The 24,207-nt window shown below is 37.7% G+C and overlaps 1 protein-coding gene across 1 annotated transcript in view; it reads left to right on the forward strand.

Annotated features, from left to right (window-relative positions):
• The first annotated feature begins 4,609 nt into the window (after positions 1-4,609).
• The window catches only part of ascc3 (activating signal cointegrator 1 complex subunit 3), a 352,716-nt gene continuing 333,118 nt past the window's right edge, over positions 4,610-24,207 (forward strand). Inside the window, exons 1-4 of the mRNA XM_079836136.1 lie at positions 4,610-4,719; positions 6,545-6,669; positions 15,765-15,915; positions 22,831-23,426. Coding sequence (XP_079692262.1) covers positions 6,580-6,669; positions 15,765-15,915; positions 22,831-23,426 — 837 coding nt within the window. The 5' untranslated portion in view covers positions 4,610-4,719; positions 6,545-6,579. The remainder of the gene's footprint in view (positions 4,720-6,544; positions 6,670-15,764; positions 15,916-22,830; positions 23,427-24,207) is intronic.

Raw genomic sequence — 24,207 nt, forward strand, 5'->3', positions numbered from 1 at the left:
TGGTATTTATAAAAAGCAAGCTTGACGGGAGAATGTGCGTTCCTTCACACAAGCTCTGACCCAGGCGTACGCACAAAAACGGGTGAAATGAGAAATGGCGACACCGTCGGCAGATGAAGAAACACGTGAAAGTGTGAGAAACTGTAGACCGTTGTGTAAAAGAAATGGCAATACTGCCTCTCATAAATAACATGAAGACTTCACAAAGCAAGTCTTACAATTAACAGCCTACACGAACACCCGTTTGATCGATCTGCAGTGTAAAACTAACAAAATCAAACGAAAATTACAACAGAAATGCAAAAAAAAAAAAAGTGAAATATGTTCTGCAATAATATTGGCATGTTATGCAATTCATCCTCATAAATAATATGGTAAACAGAACGAAATAATGTACAAAACTGATATTCTCGTCAATGTGTCCGTCTGGCGGAGCAGATGCAATTAGATAGACAGATAGATAGATAATTAGGGAGATATATAGATAAATAGATGTATTAATTGTCCTCTGGGGAAAGTTGTTTTCATAGTAAAACTTTCTTCATCAGCTACGGAATCATGGTATTAATGCAAATGCCTTTAGTTTGTTTTATTTTCGATAAAATAACATATGACGTATGTCTCAACCATTCAGAAAGCTGCAAGAAAATTACATTTGCACTGAACTATTTCCCATTTCCACGTAATAGGGATAGGGATTACTAGGGATTCCCCAATAATTGCCACCAGTCTCTCATTACCTCCGGTGTCCCCTTTCCCCCACCCGTGGCAGACACACTCTGGCGATGGAGCGCTAGACGCTTTTTTGCCTCGACTTTGATGTCCGACCATTTCTTTTTTATTTCGTCCATGGTCCGAGGTTGTGAGGCTACAGCATTTACGGCGTCTGCAACCTTTTGCACCTCAAGTGCCTTTTTGGCATTAGTTATGCCCACACTGTGTCACTCCAAAAAATATTTTTCTCCTCTTTTCCACCTCGCCAACGATCACTTCTACTTCACATTGAGTGAAGTTACGTTTTTTTAATTTCCTCTCTGTATTCTGTATTTCGCAATCGATGAATATTAACTTTCGTTTCACGAAACTATTTATGGGCAACTATGGGCGTGACATGAAGCCGCAAAAGCTGCGCTACATTTAGAATTGATTGTGATTTATTAAGGGAAAACTGCGTAGGATGTGCGTGCGCACGGTTTTATAAATCCGAATATTTCTGTGCGTACGCACGTCCTATGTTTCATCCGTACGCCACTTCTGACGCAAATCCTACGCAAAGTTTTATAAATGAGGCCCCTGGTCTCTAGAGTAAGAGACAATGGTAGCTTTAGCCACATTAGCACATTTAGAAAGACGATTTGCATACACACACATTATAAAATGCAGTATACTTGTGTGGATATGAAGTTAGATCACAAAAAGTTGGTATTGATCCATCTCTGAGAAGCAACTTTTGTGCAAAGTAGAATCCCAGCCAACATTGCCATGTGGGCCCCATGTGGGTTTTTGATGGGCTGTCACTTGGGCCCTACATTGGCAACCCAAGTGGGGCCCATAGAATTTTGTCCATCGGCTCCACATGGGCCCCATGTGTGTTAGCCCATAGGGGCACATGATGGGTCCATAGTGGGCTCTAAGTGGGGCCCATTTGTGTATTCATTATAGGGGCCAATATGGGTCCCATATGGGTTCTAATAAATGGGGCCAAAGTGGGCCACATACAGAACCCTTATGGGGCCCAATTGGTTGATATCACTGGGCCCACAAATGGCCCCTCTATGGGTTTTTTTTGTGGGACCCGAGTGGGTGAGATCTGGGCCCCATTTATATGTCTTTTTATTCCTGTAAGTGAAATTAATGTGCTGATTTGCAAAATAAACTATCAAACCCTGCCAACTTTAAGTTAATCTATGTTTTACTAAACCTGTACCGGACCGTAATAATTTAAATTACATGAAAAAATTTCTACTGTGAAAAAAATGACTTTCAACTCAGAATTTGCAAATCACCTTTTTATTGATCATAAGAAAAAAAAACAAGAAAATAAAAAAAAGTTAAGTCACACAGGACATGAGCATTGAAAATTCTTCAGTCCATCACTCCTGGGATTGGGCAGACCCATCAGTTTCATATCTAAAGAACAGTAATGAAAGAAAAGACAGAAAAGGCAATTTGTCAGGACTTCTGAAATGGAGGACCCAGATGCAGAGTGAATAAAGATAATTTATTGACAGGACAGTTCAACAAGGCACAAGAGGGTAGTGGATGAGTGAGTCCAAACAGCAGGGCCAACGGGGAACAATGACATGACGGATGAGTGTGACTGCTGGAACCAGCTCCAAGATACAGCAGGTTGAAGAACCTCTGAGGACTGACCAGACCAGGTAGATGGTAATGGAGAAGACAGGGCAGGACACAGTGAAGCAGGGATCCGTACTTGCTGCTCACACACTCAGAACCAGTCCAGTTACCAGGCAGAGGGAACCAGCAGGCAGGGAATCCCAGGGAGGCGGCAGGAACTAACACAAGACAACACTCAAGACAACGAAAGAAAACCAATCAAATAAAAACTGACGAAACTATAACACTAGAAACAAACGATAAACTAAATATAACTGGAGCTAGAAAAAGGGGAAAACAAAAGAGAAACCAAAATAAAGCCTGGAGAAAACTAGAGCAAAATAAAGATAGAACCTTGACTAAAAATTCAGGATCAAAGGGAAAAAACTGAAAATAAATAAACTCAAAGCCAAAAATATAGGAGACACTAAATCTCTAACTGACTTGGCAAGATGAACGAGCAAACACTGAATACGTACAACAAACCAAGGAGGGAAAGGAACTCAATATAAAAGGGAAAAGCACATGAGGATCAGGTGAGCACAATTAGTGAAATGAGGACTAGACAAGGACTAAACAAGGGGGCGTGGTAACCGGAAACAAAGAGGTGGGACAAGAGGAACACAAGGCAGACACAAACAAAGACAGACAGAGCCATGTGCTTAGACACAACACAAACATAGAAACATTAAACAAGGACAACACAGACAAGGCTGCCAGGGCAGAACCCTGACACAATTAGTTTAAAATACTATCAAAACATTAACAAGAACACTCTCTTAAAAAGCATACATGATTATGATAAAGCCATGCCTGCACGAGGCAAGTGATTTTAGATTATTTAAAAAAATTATTTTAATGAAGTGTGTGTGTGTGTGTGTGTATGTATATGTATATGTGTATATATATATATATATATATATATATATATATATATATATATATATATATATATATATATATATATATATATATATATATATATATATATATATATATATATATATATATATAAAATAGGGTTAGGCTGTTACCCATAATTGTATAAAAAACAAAACCAACTGCAAACAATAAAACTTTACAATTCTAAATATAGCCCAAATGTGGCCCACATGGGACCCTCAAATAAACAATAATGGGCAACCTAACTGGGCCCCACAACTTTATCCAAGATGGGGCCCACATTCAGCCCATCAAAGTGCCCACTCTGAGCCCATGCCCAGATGACGCCCATATAGCCCAGATAAAAACCACGTGGGGCCCACATGGACATGTTGGCTGGGATATTGTAGAACATTGATTCACACAAACATGTTCTGAAAACATTCAGTAAACGTGATGGAAGGTCCTATATAGGACCAAAAATAACATTGGTTATTGGTCCAGTCCCCCAAAGGTCCTGCAAACGTTATAGGAATGCAGTGTAGAGAGAGGGAACGTCCTAATGGTCCTCTAAACATTCCCAGAATCCCAACTCTAGGCGACACCTTTGACACCAGCAGGGATGTTCTGGTAATGTAAAATTTCTAGCAGGGTTAACATTATCGATATCACTTGGTAAAAAATAGGAATATATGGTAATCATTCAACACCATGGTATATCTAATGGTTTAACCAACTGATTAAACAATTGTATACATGCCACAATTCTGAGTAAACAAGAATATGCCAATATTTGTTAAATTACAGTAATAAATCACATAAATTAAAGTAATAGCAAACATTTGATTATACATTTGATGCATATTAGGCTCACATCTGAGTCAATCCCCTCGAGAAGCTGTTTAAAATATACCTTTCAAAAGTTTAAGGTCAGTAAGATTACTTTTATTCATAAAGGATGCGTTAAACTGAACAAAAGTGAGAGTAAAGTTATTTATAATGTAACAAAATATATATATTTTTAATGTAACAAGAAATGTTTATCCCTCAAAGTATCCTAAAAAATTGTTTCATGATTTCCACAGCTGTTGTACAATGTTGGTCAACAAAACATACACAAATAGCCAACTGTAAGTATACTCATATTATTATAGTTTGTCAAATACAAATAATTTATGTTATTAATCTCAGTCAGTCAATACTATTTTGCGAATAAGCAAGAGAAGCATCAGTTTATCATGTATTGATGACTGCTGCCTTGCTATTTCCGCATTTGTCTTTACGCTTGGATGTTGTAGTCCACAGACTAATGTTCGGCTGCAGAAAGCAAGCGCGTAGTAACCTTACAAAACTACAATTCCCATAATGCCCTGCACCTTACATATGCCTCATGTACGCCGACTTGACTGACGCGGTTTTGACGGTTTGTCCAGTTTGAGAGAGAGCGAGTCCACTTCACCTGAACTTCTTCACCGCTGTGAAGATTTGAATCTAATAGTGGTCAGTCACATTCATTTTTATGTCACATAATAATGTTTTTCGGCGTGCCGAGGCTTTTAAATACACTGATATGAACACGAATGAGAGACGTTAGCTGTGTTAGATGAGTTATCATGTGCTGTCATCTCGGTTTAAGTTAGGATTGACCGAAATAACACAAATTGTTTAGTTTATAGACCCTGAAACCTGTGGGGAAATCGAGTCTAATGAGAGATTTTCATAATGAAGTTGTTGTGATCACCATTAGATAAACAAAGCCATCTTATAAGGATGTAGTTATATGTTATGTATGTATTGTTATGTATAAGTTACATCACAACACGTTCAGTATTAACTCGGTTTGTAACGTTAGTGTCTTATTTACACTTGCACAAGGGCCCAGAAAGGATTGGGACACTTCAAAATGTAAATATCATGACATTAGATAAACCCAAGTGTTATTTATAGTAAAGAATGATAGATTTTAGGAATTAGGTCTTTTTGATTTTTAGGTTTTAAATGATAAAACAGTAGATAAACAAACGACAAAACGGTTTCTCAAACTTAAGTGGAATATTTAGTAGTTAAGATCACCTAAACTGAGACCAAGACAAGACCAGCACTCCTCAAATTCATCTAAAAAGATCCATATCTACTGTCTGAGAAATGTCTTATATTTAATCAATAAAAACAATTAGAGTAAAAAGACACTATATAGCTGTTACCAATAAAACCACTAACAATAAAACAAAACAAAATTAATCTTTGTGTGGCACAGAAGTTGCATCTGAATTGGTACAGTTACACCTGCATACATAATTGTTTTAAAGTAACATTTTGAATATCGAAATGTGATGGAAAAATAAAATGATAAGTCTACTTTTAAAAATGAAACTGAAATCAAAACACTTCAGGAGTGAGTCACTGAATCATTATTCAAAGCAGCTGATTCATTTAGTAACGAAACGCGTTGCAGAAATAGCAAAAACTTGTCAAAATTGTGTCTAAAATTTATTTAACTTAATATTAACTTCTTGTTTATTGAATGTTTGTATAAAATCTAAATCTTATTTGTAATCGTGCTCATACTCGTGAAAACTGCTGCTTAAAGGGATCACCCCAAAATTGAAAATTAGCCCATAATTTACTCACCCTCAAGTCATCCTAGGTGTATATGACATTCTTCTTTCAGACGAATAAAATCTGCGTTATGTTAAAAAAGTCCAGGCTAATCCAAGCATTAGAATTTGATTCATAGTTGCTCTGTTTTTGAAGTCCATAAAAAATGCATCTATCCATCATATAACTGCTCCACGCGGCTCTGGGGTGTTAATAAAGGCCTTCTGAAGCCAATCGATGCGTTTGTGTAAGAAAAATATCCATATTTAAAACTTTATCAAGTAAACTTTCGGCCGACCGTTTAATATAACGCAGATTTTATTAGTCTGAAAGAAGAATGTTATATACACCTAGGATGACTTGAGGGTGAGTAAATTATGGGCTAATTTTAATTTTGGGGTGAACTTTCCCTTTAATATCCTATGTTAAATAAGAATAAGTGCATTTTTGTGATCATATCTTGAATTATGTGGGCATTTATATACATTTTTGGTATTTTTGAGACAATCCTGCATTGATTTCATCATTACATCAAATCACATTAATGATGTTAACAAATAAATCAATACACCAGCAATTTAGTGATATCCTCGCAGTTGTGGTCTTGATAAAATCCCGAGTCCTCTTAGTCTGAGACCAGGACACCCGATCTATACGGTCTGCTCCATTACAGACACATAAAGAAACTCAGTATTCACCAGATTTATTATCTTTCCCTCATGGACAGGCCTTGCCCACAGACGGCCTTCGGTGTGGCTGACCATGTCTCCCCCTCGGCTCACTGGAGCCCTGCGCTCCTTTTCTACCGTCAGCAAGCAGGACGATTTTACACAAGACGTTTATGATCTGAAGGTAAGACAACATGCATCCAACTCAAACCTTGCTTAAGTTTTAGTTAAAATGATGTGTATTAGGGATGCAACAATACAGTTAGTCCACGGTTCAATACACACCTCGGTTTTTAACCACGGTTTTCGGTTCGGTTCTGATGGCTTGTCACATCAGTTTTTTGCTATTCTATTCTTAAGCGACAGGAACAGCAAGAGGTTAAGCAGAAAAAATACCTATTTTTTAATAGCAAAACTCTTTCTTTATTTTACTTAAAAGAATTGAAAAACCTTACTTAAACTTAAAACTTTACTTTAAAAAAACCTTGTACACATTCCTAGTGTATTGTATAATATAAAGATTTACACTGGCAGCTCAGAGCTATACACCAGCATTTGAGTATGAAATTGAATGAATAAATGTAAAAATACAACACTACATAGACTTCACTATAAAATATACATTGATTCTTATTAAAGCTACTGTATTAAAGTTTTTCAGTCAAGAACAGTGAGTGATTTTCTATTTGTCTTTTGTTGTTGTATTAACATTAAATGGATAGTTCACTCAAAAATGAGAAATGAATACAGGTTTGGAACAATATTAGAGTAAGTAAATAATGACATAATTTTAGAGGTGAACTGTCCCTTTAAGGACCGCGTGTTCACTGTAGGCTGCGCCGCTGTCAATGTAAGACCTGCGTGCATCTAATACAGACACGCGCCCATTTTAATTTCACTTTAGACATAACAGACTGTGTTTATGTAAACCTTGTGTGTATTTGACAGTATTAGACGACTTAGTCCAGTAATCTCGTGTTTGACAAGCGTTTAGTGCGCGCGCTCAGAAAAAGCGCATGTTTAAACCGCGCACGCGAATGAGCCGGCAAGGCTTTAAAACGCATGCAAATAATGAACTTTGGTGATTGTGAATATAGTGTTCTGTGAGTATAACTCTACCACTAACATGTGATGTGAATGTATGTTGCGTTGTTCAGTATATTGGGATGGAGGCAAATGATAGAATTTGTAGAAAAATACTTAATTAAATGCAAAACCGAAAAACCGCAATTCACAGGCGCGTATTGAACCGTGAAGGCCGTACCGAACGGTTCAATATTATATTGAGAATTGTGGCATCCCTAATGTGTATGGTGCCTTGGCTGACCACTTGTAACTGGCTCAACCAATCTTAATACCAAGTGTAGACATGTGCCGGTAAACGGTAATACGATATACCGCAATAATGAACATGCACAATATTGTTATCGTGGGCACTTTAAAATACCGTGAATAATTATTTATTACGAATTATTCAGATTTTTAGAATTAATTTTAAGAATACTTTACCCATCAACCGTTTAAAATGAAAAACACGTCAAAGAGGAACGCGCACTGATGTAAATAGACCGTGCATGAGCCGAGCACATGGCGGAATGAGGAGATGCTGAAGTGCACATTCACTCTCTGACAGCAGAGGGCGCTGACGCAACAGCAGAAATACAGCCGTTTCTCCAGTTATCACATAACCTAATACATAATACTTAAAGACTTAAGGCTATTTATTTTCAAACTTGCATTTTTATATTTTAATCTGGACTAAATTACATGCCCTAGATATTGTTTGAATATGTTCTGACTGTTGTTCAATCATACACTTTACAAGGCTCCAGTATTTAACATTAGTTCATTCATTAACAATCTGACAATGAAGAATACTTCTAAAGCATGTATTAATCTTAGTTAAATGTACATTTCAGCATACCTATTGTTCTTTATAATTCTTCTGCACTTTAATCTGTTTTAAATATTTGTTTACTTTATACATTTTTGTGTATTGCTTTATTGTATTTAAATGTTTGGTTCTTTTGTTATAAGAAAGTGATTTAACCTGTTATAGTATGACAACACTTTTTTTGCAACTTATTTCAATATTGTGATAATACCGTATACCGTGATAAAAGCTTCAGCAATTAATCGCAACATGAAAATTTGATACCGGCACATGCCTAACCAAGTGTAAACAGGACTATAGAGATTTGGATATGGGATTTTTAGAATTGGACCCTTATGCCGAGTTCACAAAGTTGTCAGATCGCAGCTCTTTTCACACTGCATGACTATCTAGTAGGGCTGGACCAGAATATTTGAATATTCGTTCGATGGGTTTGTATTCGATTTTCAAATTTGTGATCCGAATATTCGTTGTTGTTTTTTTTCGCGAACACCTGGCATCCCGCTCAAAACGGCTCTCATTTGCACTTGCATATGTTTACACTATAAAATCACTATAAAATACAATACTTTTTTTCAATTATCTTATAGCCAAGCCATTTTTAATAGCCTCGTTATACTTAATAAATATATTAGCTTCTTCTTAGTGTTCCCTGCAGCAGAGCGCACAACTGCACAAGCTTATATGGCAGAAGCCATGTCTGAGGTTAAACTGCGTTCGTTTGACATTGTGGAAAATAGAATAATATAATCAAAATATATTATCCTTTTTATATTTTAGGGATGTGACGGTGTGAAAATGTTCCCTCACCGTTTTCCTCATTGCTGTGCTTGTGCGCGGAGCGGCTGAACGCATGCAAAACTATCGGCCCGAGTCCCGTGATTTTTTATTTAATTTTTTTATCCTCCCAATTAGGCCTACCATTAAAATAGTTCAGTTTTGTTTTTAATGTCAAAGTAGTTATATTTCGTTTAGTTTCTTTATTAAGTTAATTTAGAAAAATGTTTAAAGCATTTTTTTGTATGTTAAATTAAAGTTTTAGTTTTTTTAAAGTAATGACCAAGCGGCTGACAGTGAGTTAACCGCATGTTTGATCAATTTAGCCTCTCAAATCAACACTGGACTTACTTATAATAAAATCCATAGATGTAAAACACTTCAAGCATCACAATGTTGGTTTAAACATTTAGCCTACTATCACCACCACCACCACAGTAAAAAGGCATTTTTGACAAGCTGAGGCTGATGCTGCTCGCAACGGCGCAAATGAAACAAATAAAGTCAATTGACGTTTTTTTATTTTTTTTATTATTAGTTTTTTTATTTGATTTGTTTTTTTTATTTTAGTGTCATGTAGAACCTTTTTTTTTTTAGTAAACATTCCTCCCTATTACACATCGTTGCAGCCATTAAAATAGTTCAGTTTTGTTTTTAATGTCAAAGTAGTTATATTTCGTTTCGTTTCTTTATTAAGTTAATTTAGAAAAATGTTTAAAGCATTTTTTTGATTGTTAAATTAAAGTTTTTGTTTTTTAAAGTAACGACCAAGCGGACTGAGTGAGTTTGATCCATTTATCCTCTTAAATCAACACTTAGCCTAACTTGTCTGGCTTATAATATTTTTTTTTTTTTTTTTGAGGAAGCGTGTGTTCAAAAATAAATAAATAAAAAATAGGCAGGTTGTCTTAATTTACACCTCTCCGCAAAATTAATATAAATCCGATCTTCAATTATTGCGCTATCCTATGCACATTTAACGGAGTTCACGTCAACGAAAGCAACAGATATGAGCTGCATTATAGGCTATTCATCAGCTCATTTCAAGATCAAAGAGCGCAATATCAGAACAAGTGACCTAAGCACTGTAAGAGCATTAGTCTCATTGGTTTTAATGAAGATGATTGTGTTTTTGAGCATCTAAGACGTTCGGCAGTTTGCGTGTTTGCTTGCTTTACTCATTTACGGGGATACTCTAAACACTGTGAGCTGTCTTGACAGTCGCTGTATCATGGTCTCATGTTGTTTCCACCGGCGCTGCACACCTCATTGTTTCATTTAAAGATTCCTTCCTTTATTAGAGAGAAGAATATGTTCAGCTCCTTCCCTCCGAAGCTTCGAATATTCGATGTTGATTACTACCGAAGCTTCGAAGCTCAAAAAATGGTATTCGGACCAGCCCTACTGGAATTGTTATTAAAATGATCATAACAATGAAGCTTGTGATCCAAATTGTCTATGCGCTGATTTGCAGTGAAAAGGAAAAACTGAAAAATTATTATGGCGGAGGAGATGGTTGAGGAGACACAGGGAGCGATGATTGTGTTCTGGATTGTGTTGAGTTTGAGGTGAATAAATAATTTTGCAATGTGCTGCTGTTGCGGCTGGTCAAGCAAATGTGTGTGCTTTGTTTCTGTTTGATATAATCGTAAATATATCTATTAAAATACTGATATTCTGGTCCAAAACTCCTCCCCGAACCTCCAGCTGCCCTGTATCTCGCTCTCTCATTGGCTGTCGGTCATCACCAATGTATTTTTCAGTCAGAACTCATTTTGAATCGCAGACAGCTCCAGATATTGAGCATGCCAAATATCTCATGGGCGTCGGCGAATCGTCTGCGATTCTCTCAGATCGAGCCGTTGATCATTGTCACTCACAAGCACCGATTTGCCTTTGATTTCGGGCATTTGTCGGCCCACACCGGGGGGGGAAACAATCCAACGCCCTCCATTGACTTTGGATTGCGTGAGGCTGCGTCTTTGTCATTTCGGACTTATAACAAAAAACAGAACAATGTCTAAGAGCTGATATGTGACATAGTGTACAGCAAACAAGTTAAAAAACACAGAAATACGTTTTTATAAGCTGTCGACCCAAAAAAACGAAAGTTTAAGGAGACAAAAGTGGATAAAGGCAGTAAAACGTGACGCTTCAGCTGAAGAATGGGGACATTTTGGGATCCTGACACTCAGTATGCCTCAGTTTCGTATGTGTGCAGTAAATATGTTGTCACTGTTAAGTCAAATATCCAAATGTCAGTTTTATATATGATATTTCCTGTCGCTGATTACGTTCTCCTCTAGTGTGTGTACTTCTCAGTGTAATATAACGTGTCTCAATGGCCTGTATCCACTTTTTTGTCCTTAAACGCTCGTTTTTTGGGTCAACAGCTCATAAAAACTTCTGGGTTTTTGGTCCTGGGTTTTGTTTAGCTTGTTTGCTGTACACTTTGTCACATATCAGCTTTTAGACATTGTTCTATTTTTTGTTATAAGTCCGAAATGACAAGGATGCCGCTTCACGCAATGCAAAGTCAATGGAGAGCGTTCGATTGTTTTCCCCCCCGGTGGGCGTGGTCTTCAGATTATGACGCGTGTCGCTCTGTCTCTATGCCGATACCGATAGTTTGGAAAAAGCCTAATATCGGCCGATATATCGGTCGGGCTCTACTGGGTAACAACTGAAACCAGCTTTGTGCAACAGGCCACCAGTACCTACAACACCATAACATCATGGCGACAAGCCTCAGAAAACATAAGAACTAGCTGTTTAGAAGTTATCTGCCCAAGCAACGTCTAAATAGTTTTGTAACAATCACCTGTAGTCATGTCCAAGGCTGGGCACATTATCAGCTAAACTTGGGAAATTTAACCAATTGATTAACTGTGATATATGGATTAAAGTGGACTTAAGGCCGCAGATAAATCTGCAAAGTGCTGTTTATGCTGATAATATCAGCCTACAGATTTATATCGCTCTAATTAATAGCTAAAAACAGCTTTTGTCTCTTTGTAATCTGATGTCCTCTGTCTGTACTTTATTTAATCGTGTTTCTCCGACCTTGAGAGTGTGATTCATAGTGTATTATATGAGCTTTGACTGCTCTGTTTCTCTTTAATCTCTCTCTTGACTTTGGTTTTATTTTGCGTAAGCAGAAGGCCACACCATGGTCCAGTGTAAAATCTTTCCTCTAAATTCAGTTTTCTTTATCGGCGGATAATAATATCGGACTTTATTATTTTTGGACGGAGAGCAAAGGGAGCGCTCAATCATAATGCTGAGTTTGAGAGGCCACTGAAGTGCTGATACAATGGTGTGGTGTTAATTTACTGGTGACATGACCTATTGAGCAGACATCACAAACTGAGGCACGTATTCAAATAACCCTTTTACTGTACCCTTCAGCTGTAGGAAGTACAACTTGTTTCATTAACGTTTTACAGGATGTCAAAACTCAATGATTTCTAATTTACTAGTCTCACATAGGGATGGGCAGATTGTAAATTGGAATAAACGCACCTAGTGTTACTCATTTAAATTAATTAATACGCAGAAAAAAGGGGCGGGGCCTGGTTGAGTTAGTTAGTAGTGTGTTGAAACTCATGGTTATGGAAAGGGGCGGGACATTTCCCCATGCTCATCCCCAAGAGACGAGCTGCAACAATGGAGAATCGCTCAGTGTTTTAACGGCGAAAAGACGTCAATATAACTGCTGTAAACCAAACAATGTCATGTAGGCTAACTTTAGCATCACATTTACCTCAGGCAGTCATTCAGTGTCCACAGAATTTTATTCACTAGAGTAAATCAACTCTTTCAATGAAGAATGGAAAATAATCAACATTCAAGCAGGAAAACCTGCTCTAGTAGACTTTAAAATGGGGCATAAGATGGTCTCTAATAAAATAAAATTCACCCCAAATAAATGGGCTTTATCGCTGACCGAGGAACAACCATTGTAGTCTGTTAGATTTAAATTTTTTAATTAGAAGTGAAATTTTCCCCCAGCATAAAATAAGTCTCTGTGCTGAGGATGTTTTATTATTTATCCTGAGACTTCAAGACCTCCTCTCATAAATGTTATTACTGTATTTAACTTGTTTTCTGGATACAAAATTAACTTTACTAAGGCTGAAGCCATGCCTGTTGGCAGCCTTATTGATATGCCAAATACTATATCTTATTTTCCTTTCAAATGGCCTCCAACAGGATTTATGTACCTGCAGGGATTGCTGGCCAATAGAGGGCGCTAGCCCCATCCACCCCCCACATGAGCCATAGTTTATGAGCCACACGCAATAAATAAATAAGTAAATGCATACATAAATCATGTATACAAATTGTCAATATGATAGAAATTCAAAATGTCTGCTTTTTCTTGACGTCTCATCAGCTCTGGGCCGCTGGAGAAATCGCCCCGTGGAAACTAGGGATCGACCGATATGGATTTTTTAGTGCAGATACCGATTTCATCAGCCTTAGCCGATGAGCGATACGAGCTGCCGATTTTCTTGAGCCGATACTGCTTTTGCTCCCTCAATTTACAACATAAAAATGACACAATGATCATGATGATAACAATTTAAAAAAAGGAACATTTATTGAACTAAAAAAAACAATATTTAACAAATAGTAAAAACAGGTGAGGTAGAACAAGAAAAAAAAGAGTTCAGTGGTGAAAATAAATTCTGAAAATAAATATTGAAGCATAAATAAAATAATACACTATTGCACACAGTATCAACAAGCAAGCAGCATAATAAAGTGCACACTGACTGTACTATACTTCATTTAAAACTATTTACAACCTAGTCATTTAATGGTTACACTCTAAAAAATGCTGGATTAAAAATAACCCAAGTTGGGTTGAATATGGACTAACCCAGCAATTGGGTTGTTTTGACCCAGAGGTTGGGTTAAATGTTTGCTTAAAACAACCCAATTGATGGGTTAGTCCATTTTTAACCCAACTTGGGTTATTTTTAACCCAGCATTTTTTAGAGTGTAGGTGCACTTTCCTTAATCTCTTGTAGAGAAACACCAGCGGTAATTCAGGAAAAAATCTCCCAATGCTCCACGTGAAACTTCAGTCTTTCCACCTTTTACCATCGTGTCAATTCTCAATTGATTTTGATTAATATGCGCGAGGGAGAGCAAGAGAGTTTGAAGACGGTGAGAGCTGCCCTGTGGACGCCTGTCTGTAAATAATGCAGGGGAAAAAATATCGGCGAACGCAGCAGCCTTACATCGGCCGATGCCGATACACTTAAAAATCGCAAATATCGGCCGATATATCGGTCTAACACTAAAAGCAACACTGACTCAGGTGCGCACTTGTTCAGCAGGAAAATAAACCTGTGCCCCCGATGACGATGCATTTATTTCAAATTACCATTTAAACCAAACAAAAAACTTGACAAAAATAGTCTTTGAGAATCTGTTATTATATATTAAATGGTCATTTGAAGGGCCAGTTTTACTTTATAATACAGTCAAACCTGAACATTGCATTAGAAAGAGAATAAATGGAAAGCATTTTGTTACCCATTGTTTTATTTGATTCATTGATTTTATTTGACATATTTTCACATTTCTGTTACAGTTTCACCAGTCTCATATTTCCCTATGTGTGCTTGTGTGTGTGAGTGTTTCTATTTTGCAACCTTGAGGGCTTACAGTCTCATGCTTTCATTGCTGTGCACTTTATTTCTTACATTGATTAATAATTGCTTTTATTTCACACTGTTCCCAAAATTAGCTTTTGGAATGACACGCGTTCATTTGTGTGTGCGTGTGTTTTTGTGTGTATAAGTGTGTGTGAGTTTTTGTTTTGTTTTTGTCTGTTTTGCACTCTTGATGTTTTAGAGATTCACCCCTTCACTGTTGAGTCCTTTTTTCTGCATCCTGGCTTATTTGTAGATTGTATGCACAAAAAAACTCTGTATTTTCATATTTTTGCCAATTTCCCATTCATTCCCTATGGGGGTCATTTTTGACCCGAAGGTCCTGAGTGTGACTATTTTTTTTACGACCACTTAGACTTTTCAAATCCCCAATTTTTTTGGGTGTTCATATACCAAGTACCAATAAAGTCACCAAGCTTCGGACCATTCCGATGAAGCTACGATTTTTACCTTTTTTTTTATAAAATGCTTCGGGTAATTTTTGACCCAAAGTACCCCAGAGGGTTAATGGCAATCAACTGTCCTCTAAAGTCTGTTTGCAAGCAGCAGAAAGCCGGCTTCATGTGACGCACATACAGTAAACCCAAGTGCAAACTTTTTATGCATAGTAGCACCAAATTAATAAAAAACACAATATATTGACTCGCTTTGTTTTCTATCATGTGATAGAAAGACTCAGACACAGCAAACGTGCCCAGTGTGAAAGCCCCCTTAAATATCCTAATTGAACTAAGGCCTAATTTTGGCTTAATCTAAGTGCACAACTAATCTAATGATGCATCCTTTATGAAGCGTAATGTGAAATTAAAAAGCCAGCTCAGTCATTGCACATAGTCAGGACAATATACTTTAATATTCATGATATGAGTATCATTATTATTATTATGAATTTAAGCTTTTGACACATCAATCTTTTTGCAGACCAAGCGCCTGAAACGGCAGGAAACATTTGCCCGAGACGGTCTAACGTGGCAGAAGATTGTTCAGTTCTTCACACAACATCTGGAGAAGAAAGATCAGCCAGCGGCCACTCACGAACTGAAGAGCATCCTCCAAGCAGCCAAACAGATTGGTAGGTTTTTCATATCTTTGGCACGACCCAAGCAGGAATCTACAGCATATGTGACAAACCAATCGCTTCTTGTGTAGTATAGCTGTAGGTTGTTTACAGTAGTCAAACATGCCACACTGTCACAAATGTGAGTATATTGATTATTTTATTACGGTTTCAAACGTGGTTCATTCAGTCATATTTATAAAGCTGTTATGCTACTATGCAAAGCTATTTTTGCATTGATCACAATCAGAATTCAATTCTCAGTATTCTATGATTAATATTTTGGTTACACTTTATTTTAAAGTGTCCGTGTTACAGTGTAATTATACATTTAAGTATTGAGTAATAATAACTACTTCCTATAGGGTTAGGATTAGGTTTGTTTTAGGGTTAGTTGCATGTAATTATGCACAATTTATAGTAATTGATAATGATAATGAATGGCTTTATTTTAAACATGTAAAAATAATACAATAAAAGCTAATGGACAAAAAAACAAAACAAACAAATACAAAACTAAACAGAAAGCAAAACAATATTAATTTATACATGTCCGAAAGGAGTATGAAGAAGCATAAACTTGTTTAATCCTACCCCTTCTCCACTACTCGTTAATAATCATCCGGTCTGTTTACCTCACGCCAAGAAATACAAAAATAACATGCATATTTACCTATGTTTATATCCACCATAAATAATAAATTGTGTATAGAATAAATATATAAATAAACTGTGAGAACACCTAGTCAAAGACCCTTTACCTTGTGAAAACCATATTTTTGTACATATTTTGTTTTGTGCTTGGACTTTGTTTGAGCACTGAACTCAATCTGTTCCACAGCTTCAGTCCACTTTTAAAAAAAAATGTTGTACAGACAAAGAAATGTTTAAAGTTACGCTCACCCCTAAAATTACACCTCCCTTCTCTATTAAAAAACAGTTTTTGAATATAGTAGGTTGTGTTTTCCTTTATACATGATTTGTGCTGTATGAACATGAACTACTACATGTAACATGTAACAAGGACGCTGTATAAATAAAGTGTGGCCAATATTTTAATTAGTATTATTCATTATATAATTAATTCAACATTTTTTGTAATGCTCTGCATGCATATTTTATTAGAATAATGATTTAACTGCTAAGAAAGTTTAAAGATTATTGTGGGTTATGTCTGCTTTAAAATGTGTCCTGGACATCAAACATATAAAGAAGATCTATTGAAATAACATTTAAGATAACATTTCAGTAATCACCATTTTTGTTGAATGTCTGCCTCTCCTTTGTCAGCAATTGGCTTGAATGTATTTTGGTCTATTTCCCCTTATATAACAGAATCATTTCATTGATTTTTTTTAAATAATCATCTTGAATAAACCTCTTGCTTCAGGACAGATAATAACATCCAGTTTCTTTTAAAAAACAACATTTTATTGAGAGTCATTGTGCTCGCAGCCTTAACATTGATTTATGCATGCTGAAGTGTTTATCAAGATTTTTGTAACCTTTTCTGGGCTTATGGGCATCCACAATCCTTTGTTGTAGTCAGAGATCACATACTTGTGTTGTGAAAAACAAATTGTAGATGTTTTTTGATAAGGGAGGTATTTATAGGGAATAGGCAACTAACTATCATCTCATTGATAAAGTGATAATTTTCCACCATTTCATCACATTATGTGGCATAGGGATTGTGGTATAGTGTTAATTATATATATATATATATATATAAAACAATAGATAGATATATAATTTATAAAGTATAAAACCATCGTTAGATGAGTTTGTATAAAGCACTTAATATCCAATTCAGTAATATTTTAGCATATGTCTTCAGGTTAACCTTTTCACAGCCATCTGTCAAAATAGATTTTCTTTTGCAGCAACTATCCTGTGGTTCATTTTCTACCTAATAACATGAAGAACTAATCAAATCCAGTACTGGTAGTAGAGTTACTGAACCACCTTAAGGTCAGGATCATTTTCCACATGTCAGCAACTCACTTAGCATCTAATGATTCATGATTATATAGCCACACCTCAATGGCATTCAGTTGTCCTGATGAATTTAATTCAATTTGATACAAGTCCCACGTAACGCTGCTGTGGTTAAATAACCATGAATGGTCTTTCTCTGCCACTGTTTAAATCTTGCTGTTCTGATCCCGTTGTGAATGTCTGGGATGAGGTAGGAAGTCTGGGCTGGCACTGGGAATTGGCCTTTCCTGAACATTGCCAATGTGTTGTCTATCTTGTTCACCTTAAGTGATGGCGAACTCCCAGGAACTTGTAGGACTATTTCACAACTATATTCTCTCTCTGTTTGATCTCTCTGCTTTGTGAAGTGGACAGCAGACAGGATGCCATTCAGTGTTTCCCCTAGGTTTACAGCTTTGGGGGGGGGGGGGGGGGGGGGGGTTGTTCTAAGTCTTCAACATGTGAGTTTGGAAACGGAAACATACACAAAGTTCTGAATCTCCTTTCAGGAAAGACACTGACAGAAACTCCTGCAAGCATAACTTCGAGGTATTCTCAGCTTCCTGAATGTTCGGGATCTTTCGACCTTCAAAGTACATTCTTCTGGCTCTTCTACACTATGAGGACCCTCTTTTCTTTCCTCAAAACAACCCAGAATGACAAATGGAAAATATTCTTGTAGATCAGTTGGCAGACACGGTTAACCAAGTGCCACTCATCTCCATGATGCAGATTCTGTAGTAGAGAAGGACAGCTTTGGTATAGGAGACATTTGGGTATTGTCTTCTAATGGTTTCTGAGGAGCCTTCCGTCTTCAGGTGGCCACATTTCAGGCCGCAGGTTGAGGAAACACCCTGGATGGATGGCCCGTCCATTAAAGAGCTCACAAACATTCACAAGCACACTCAAACTTATGGACAATTTAGTGTCTCTAATTCACATATGCTTCTCAGTCAGGATTCGGACCAGGGACCCTCTTGCTGGAAGGCAACATTGCCATAATTCTGAATCAAATTTGTTGGGAAAACCGCTTCAGGTCTTTAATTAAGCTTGAGCATTTTTTTCACTCCTTTCCATTCTAATTTAGCAACCCAGCTTGTTCCTCTAGAGTTTTCATTCTCTCTTCTTTAGCTGCTGCTACATACACTTCCAGGCTTTTCTTTATCAGGAGGTCCTTCAAGTTCTTCACAGTCCACTGTCTTTTACATAAAGGACACACTGCTTTTGTAGAGACTGAAATATCCATACAAAATTGTACAGCACTGAGAGTCCCCTAATGTTCTCATGCCTTGACTCCGATACAGACACCACAGATACCATGGGCCAGATTTACTAACAGCTTGCACCAGCGCAAACTCTCTTTTGGTGTTAAACTACTGTCAGGATTACTATAGACGCGCAGTGATAAATTAACGCTGAAAAGGCGTGGACAGGGTTATTTTTGCGGCTGATCTTATTGCATATGCATTTGTAGGAGTTTCCCTTTCACACACAGTATTTATGTGAGGAGAGTATTTAAATGAATCACGCAAGATGATTTACTAAGGTTTGCACTCGTCAATTTACTGGTGTTTGTGCCATTATTTACCACCCAAAAAAAGCACATCTTAAACCAGACGCGAACGGGTAGATTGCGTTGGTCATTATGGAAATTATCCGGCTGTGTCTGTGTGCTTTAATTTCCGCATCGGCAGTAGATAATGTGCTGAACTTTCCACTCCTGTCTGCGCTTTTATGGTATTGCGCTCTTGCATTAATTTGCCCTGTTTAGTAAATCTGGCCCCATGTGTCTCTGACTCATACAAAGTCTCCTCCGTACCATTTTTGCAAAAGCTCTTCCTGTCTGTATTCTACACTTCATCACACTCCTCAAATAAGTGATCGCTTAAAGGGTTAGTTCACCCAAAAATGACAATTCTGTCATTAATTACTCACCCTCATGTCGTTCGACACCCGTAAGACCTCCGTTCATCTTCAGAACACAAATGAAGATATTTTAGTGTAAAGCTGATGGGTGAGAAAGGCTTCAGATAGGCCTCCATTGGCATTCAGTACATTCACACTCACAAGACCCATAAAATGCACTTAAAACGTCGTTACAAAGTCCATCTCACCACAGTGACTCTACAATAATTTTACGATGCAACGACAATAGTTTTTGTGCGCAAAAAAAAATCAAAATAACACCTTTATCCAACTTGTTCTTGTCTTCCGTGTGTGCCTCCACGACGCATGCGCGAGAATATGACGTAGCGCCAGCGTTCGGGAATCCATGAAATGCCACTTAAGCCCCATTTTGAGAACTACGCCGAGACCTAAAGCACGATCAATGTAGAATTCAACAGCTTCGACACGAGCGTCTTCCTCTGCTTGTAAACAAATCGCTTCTGGGTCATGTGTCCGAACGCCGGATCTGCGTCATATTCTCGCGCATGCGTCGTGGAGGCACACACGGAAGACAAGAACAAGTTGGATAAAGGTGTTATTTTGATTTTTTTTGCGCACAAAAACTATAGTCGTCGCATCGTAAAATTATTGTAGAGTCACTGTGGTGAGATGGACTTTGTAACGACGTTTTAAGTGCATTTTATGGATCTTGTGAGTGTGAATGTACTGAATGCCAATGGAGGCCTATCTGAAGCCTTTCTCAGCATCAGCTTTACACTAAAATATCTTCATTTGTGTTCTGAAGATGAACGGAGGTCTGACGGGTGTCGAACGATATGAGGGTGAGTAATTAATGACAGAATTTTCATTTTTGGGTGAACTAACCCTTTAAATATAGGGCATAAAATGCATAAAAGTTAAAAATCACACCCACATGTAATTTCTTTAAGTATAAACAATATAGTTATTTACATTTCGGCTTAAATGTAATGCATAACTTTTGTCTGTTCCACACAAAGCTTCAGAAGACTTGTCCATCCGAAATCATGTACTGTCTGAATAGGTACTACATTTGAATTTCAATTTACTTAATGATCGTTAAAAAAAAGTATGCACTATATAGTATGAATATGGGTGGTATGAATGAAATGCAGACATGCTACATCCACCATGTTGTCATTATCATATGGCCTACCAGCATCAGTTGAGTCGCTTCACCTCCATTCATAAATCCTCTCCCATGTCCTCATGGGATTGTCAAGTGTCCTTTGAATGCGCACTTCAGTATCTCGGCGGAAGTAGAAGGTCATCCAGGGGCTTTTCGCCTACTGTTTTCCGAATACTATGTATTCGGACATACTACTATTTTGCTGTATTTCGCATACTATATAGTAGGAAGTTATTCTATTTTGGATGCAGCAAAGGAATGTATTAGTGTTTGTTTTGGCAAGCATTATTTTGGGAACAGGTATTTTACAGATACTTGCTGTCTTTTGTCCTCCTTGAAATCCTAACAGAATTCAGCATGGCTACCGTATTTTCTGGACTATAAGTCGCTCCGGAGTATAAGTCGCATCTGTCAAAATGCGTCATGAAGAGGAAAAAAACATATATAAGCCGCACTGGACTATAAGTCGCATTATACTGGACTATAACGCCAGCTTGCATTCACACTGGCAGCGTTTGTCTCACGCAGATGAGCCTCTTCCGGCAGAGCATTGTTCAAGCTGGACTCGTTCCTCCATCTCTGGCCATCTTTCTCTCAGTCCACGATTAGCTTTCTTTGTTTTCTTCATTACAGTTAAAGTAACCTCTGCTTTTCGCCAGTCCCTCACAAGCTTCTCACTCACTCCAAACTTTCTTTCTGCTGCTCGATTCAGTGTTTCCCCTTTAAATAAACCAGCAGCGGTGCTGTTACATGCCGGAGGTTGTTACCAAGTCCAGGGGCATGCACCTTCGAAAAAATAAATAAATAAATAAAAAACCCTTAAACCATGACTTCTGGCAAGTTTTGTGGATATAAATAGACATTTTGAACATTAAAATCCAAATTAAGCTTTTCATTAGTTTAAAAGCTGACTAGCTTATAGCCTATTTTACTTCAATAACCTGCAGGGACGTGCAGAAAGTTCCTAAGGGGCCGGGGCTCAAATGTAAGAAAGGGGCAATATGTAAAAAAAAAAAGTGTTTGGATACTATTTTATGTTTTTGCAAAAAGTCTCATGCTTATCAAGCCTGCATTTATTTAATCAAAAATACCGGAAAAAATCAGTAGCCTAATATTGTGAAATATTATTACATGATGTTTTTTTTGTGTCTTTTTATTGATCAAGTGTATGTGTATATGTATGTATGTGTGTATGTGTGTGTGTGTGTGTGTGTGTGTATATATATATATATATATTAGGGATGCCACAATTCTCAATATAATTTTGAACCTTTCAGTACGGCATTCACGCTTCAATACGCGCATGTGAATTGCGGTTTTCTCGGTTTTGCATTTAATTAATTATTTTTCTGCAAATTCTATAATTTGCCTCCTCCATCCCAATATTCTGAACAACGCGACATATATTTACATCACATGTTAGTGGTGGAGTTATAAGTCGTTATAAGTCGCACCTGACTATACGTCGCAGGACCAGCCAAACTATGATAAAAAGTGTGACTTATAGTCCGGAAAACACGGTATTATAAAGGTATCAGTTTAGCATTAAGAAGTTCCTGTAATATGGCTGCAATGGACCAGCAATGGATAAAGCAACCACCTAGCAATACCCTAGGAATCACCCAGAAGATTGTGGCAAGTTATGCATAGCCAAGCACCAGCACCACTTGGTAATAAATTAAAAAAGTCAGTTTGCGATATCAAGCAGCATAACAATCTGTTTTGTACATCTAAAAATAACTGGAAGTGTATGAGACCGGAAGCCAGACATTTTCAATTTGCCCTTGTATGCTCAAAAAATAAGGCGGATATTTTGTGTTTAGTTCAGGTTAATTCTGAACATTTACATGTGTTTTTGTGTGTAATCAAATTAATGTGTTCCTTTGACATTTTTGCAGTTGGTACGGATTTTGGGCAGGACACCATTGAAAGTGCTGGAGTCGTCTTGTTTAAAACATTCCACAACAAAGACCAGATCGGTCATGAGGAAACCAGGGCCATAAAACAGATGTTTGGACCTTTTCCGGCGTCTGCTGCGGAGTTGTCTTGTGCAGCTGTGGGTCGTTTAGTGGCCCAGATTGGAGAATCTCAGGTGGATGCTTTCATACAAACACAGAGTTCTCTCAAGACGGTGAACCGTGATTCTGTCTTTGGTCGGAACATTGCGTTCTCATTTGACACGTATGTGCTGGATGCCCACGATGCTATGCCCTGGTCAGAGGGGACGGATATGGAGCCGGCCATGGACTTTCACAGCTTCCTCAATAATCATGTTGGCGAGCGGAGGGCTGGAGCTGAGAGAGAGGATGCTTACTCAGCGGAAGAACTGGAGCAGAGAAACGCAGACAGCTCCATCCTGAGACAAGAGGTGGAGAAATACCTGAACGAGGGGAACATGGTATCGTCCAGTGCAGAAGAGCTCTCCACCTCTCTTTTTGAGATGCTTGCCTCCATGCTTGCCTCCACAAAGAGTGATGACGAACTACAAAATGAGGTGAGAAATGTTTGTAAATAAATGATCTAAGTTATAAGTAGGGCCCTATGATTTCCGCGATCACCGAATCGCGCATATATTAACGCGTATATATTATAATCGCGGCATATTAACGCGGAATCTATTGTTAACGCGTAATTTCCCGGAATTTGACATATTTGGAATGAAATGCGGTTTTGTGTGGGAGAAGAACGAATGTCTGGGGAAAATGCAGAGCGGGGGAAGCAAATCTGGGCAACACAACCCCTCCCGTCATTTCAGCTCCTCCTTCAAAACAATGAAAGTATGGCGAAGCGGCTCCACCGCTCTGCTTTCGTCGGCGGAAAAGTTAAGAAACTCAACGCTAGGGTTGGGTACCGAAATCCGGTTCCAATATGGCACCGGTACTTATATAACCGGTATGTACCGGACCGAATCAGAACGCAGATTTTCGGTTCCTCATTTCGGTGCCAAAAGTGCTTTCGCGCTTTGGCTGAGCCAGAGACAGACACTCAGCGCTCGTCACATCACAACTCATGACAACTATTCAGTGTTTTCAACCACATCATGTTTATTTCAGGTTTCAGACATTTAAATGCTCATAAGTCGGCTACTAGCAAAAAACACACACTGATGTCTATGGAAGCGGCAATGACAATCCTTTCAGACGGTTATAATTTGACTAACGTTACGTGTTTTATTCACATCAGATACATGCACATTATATAGTAACTATATAGTTTACTCTATTCTTCTTCCAGTTCACTGGTCACTTACTTTCATGTATTTCGTGAGACGAGAA

Source organism: Gobio gobio (genome assembly GCF_949357685.1).
Source record: "Gobio gobio genome assembly, chromosome: 15".
Classification (NCBI taxonomy): Eukaryota; Metazoa; Chordata; class Actinopteri; order Cypriniformes; family Gobionidae; genus Gobio; species Gobio gobio.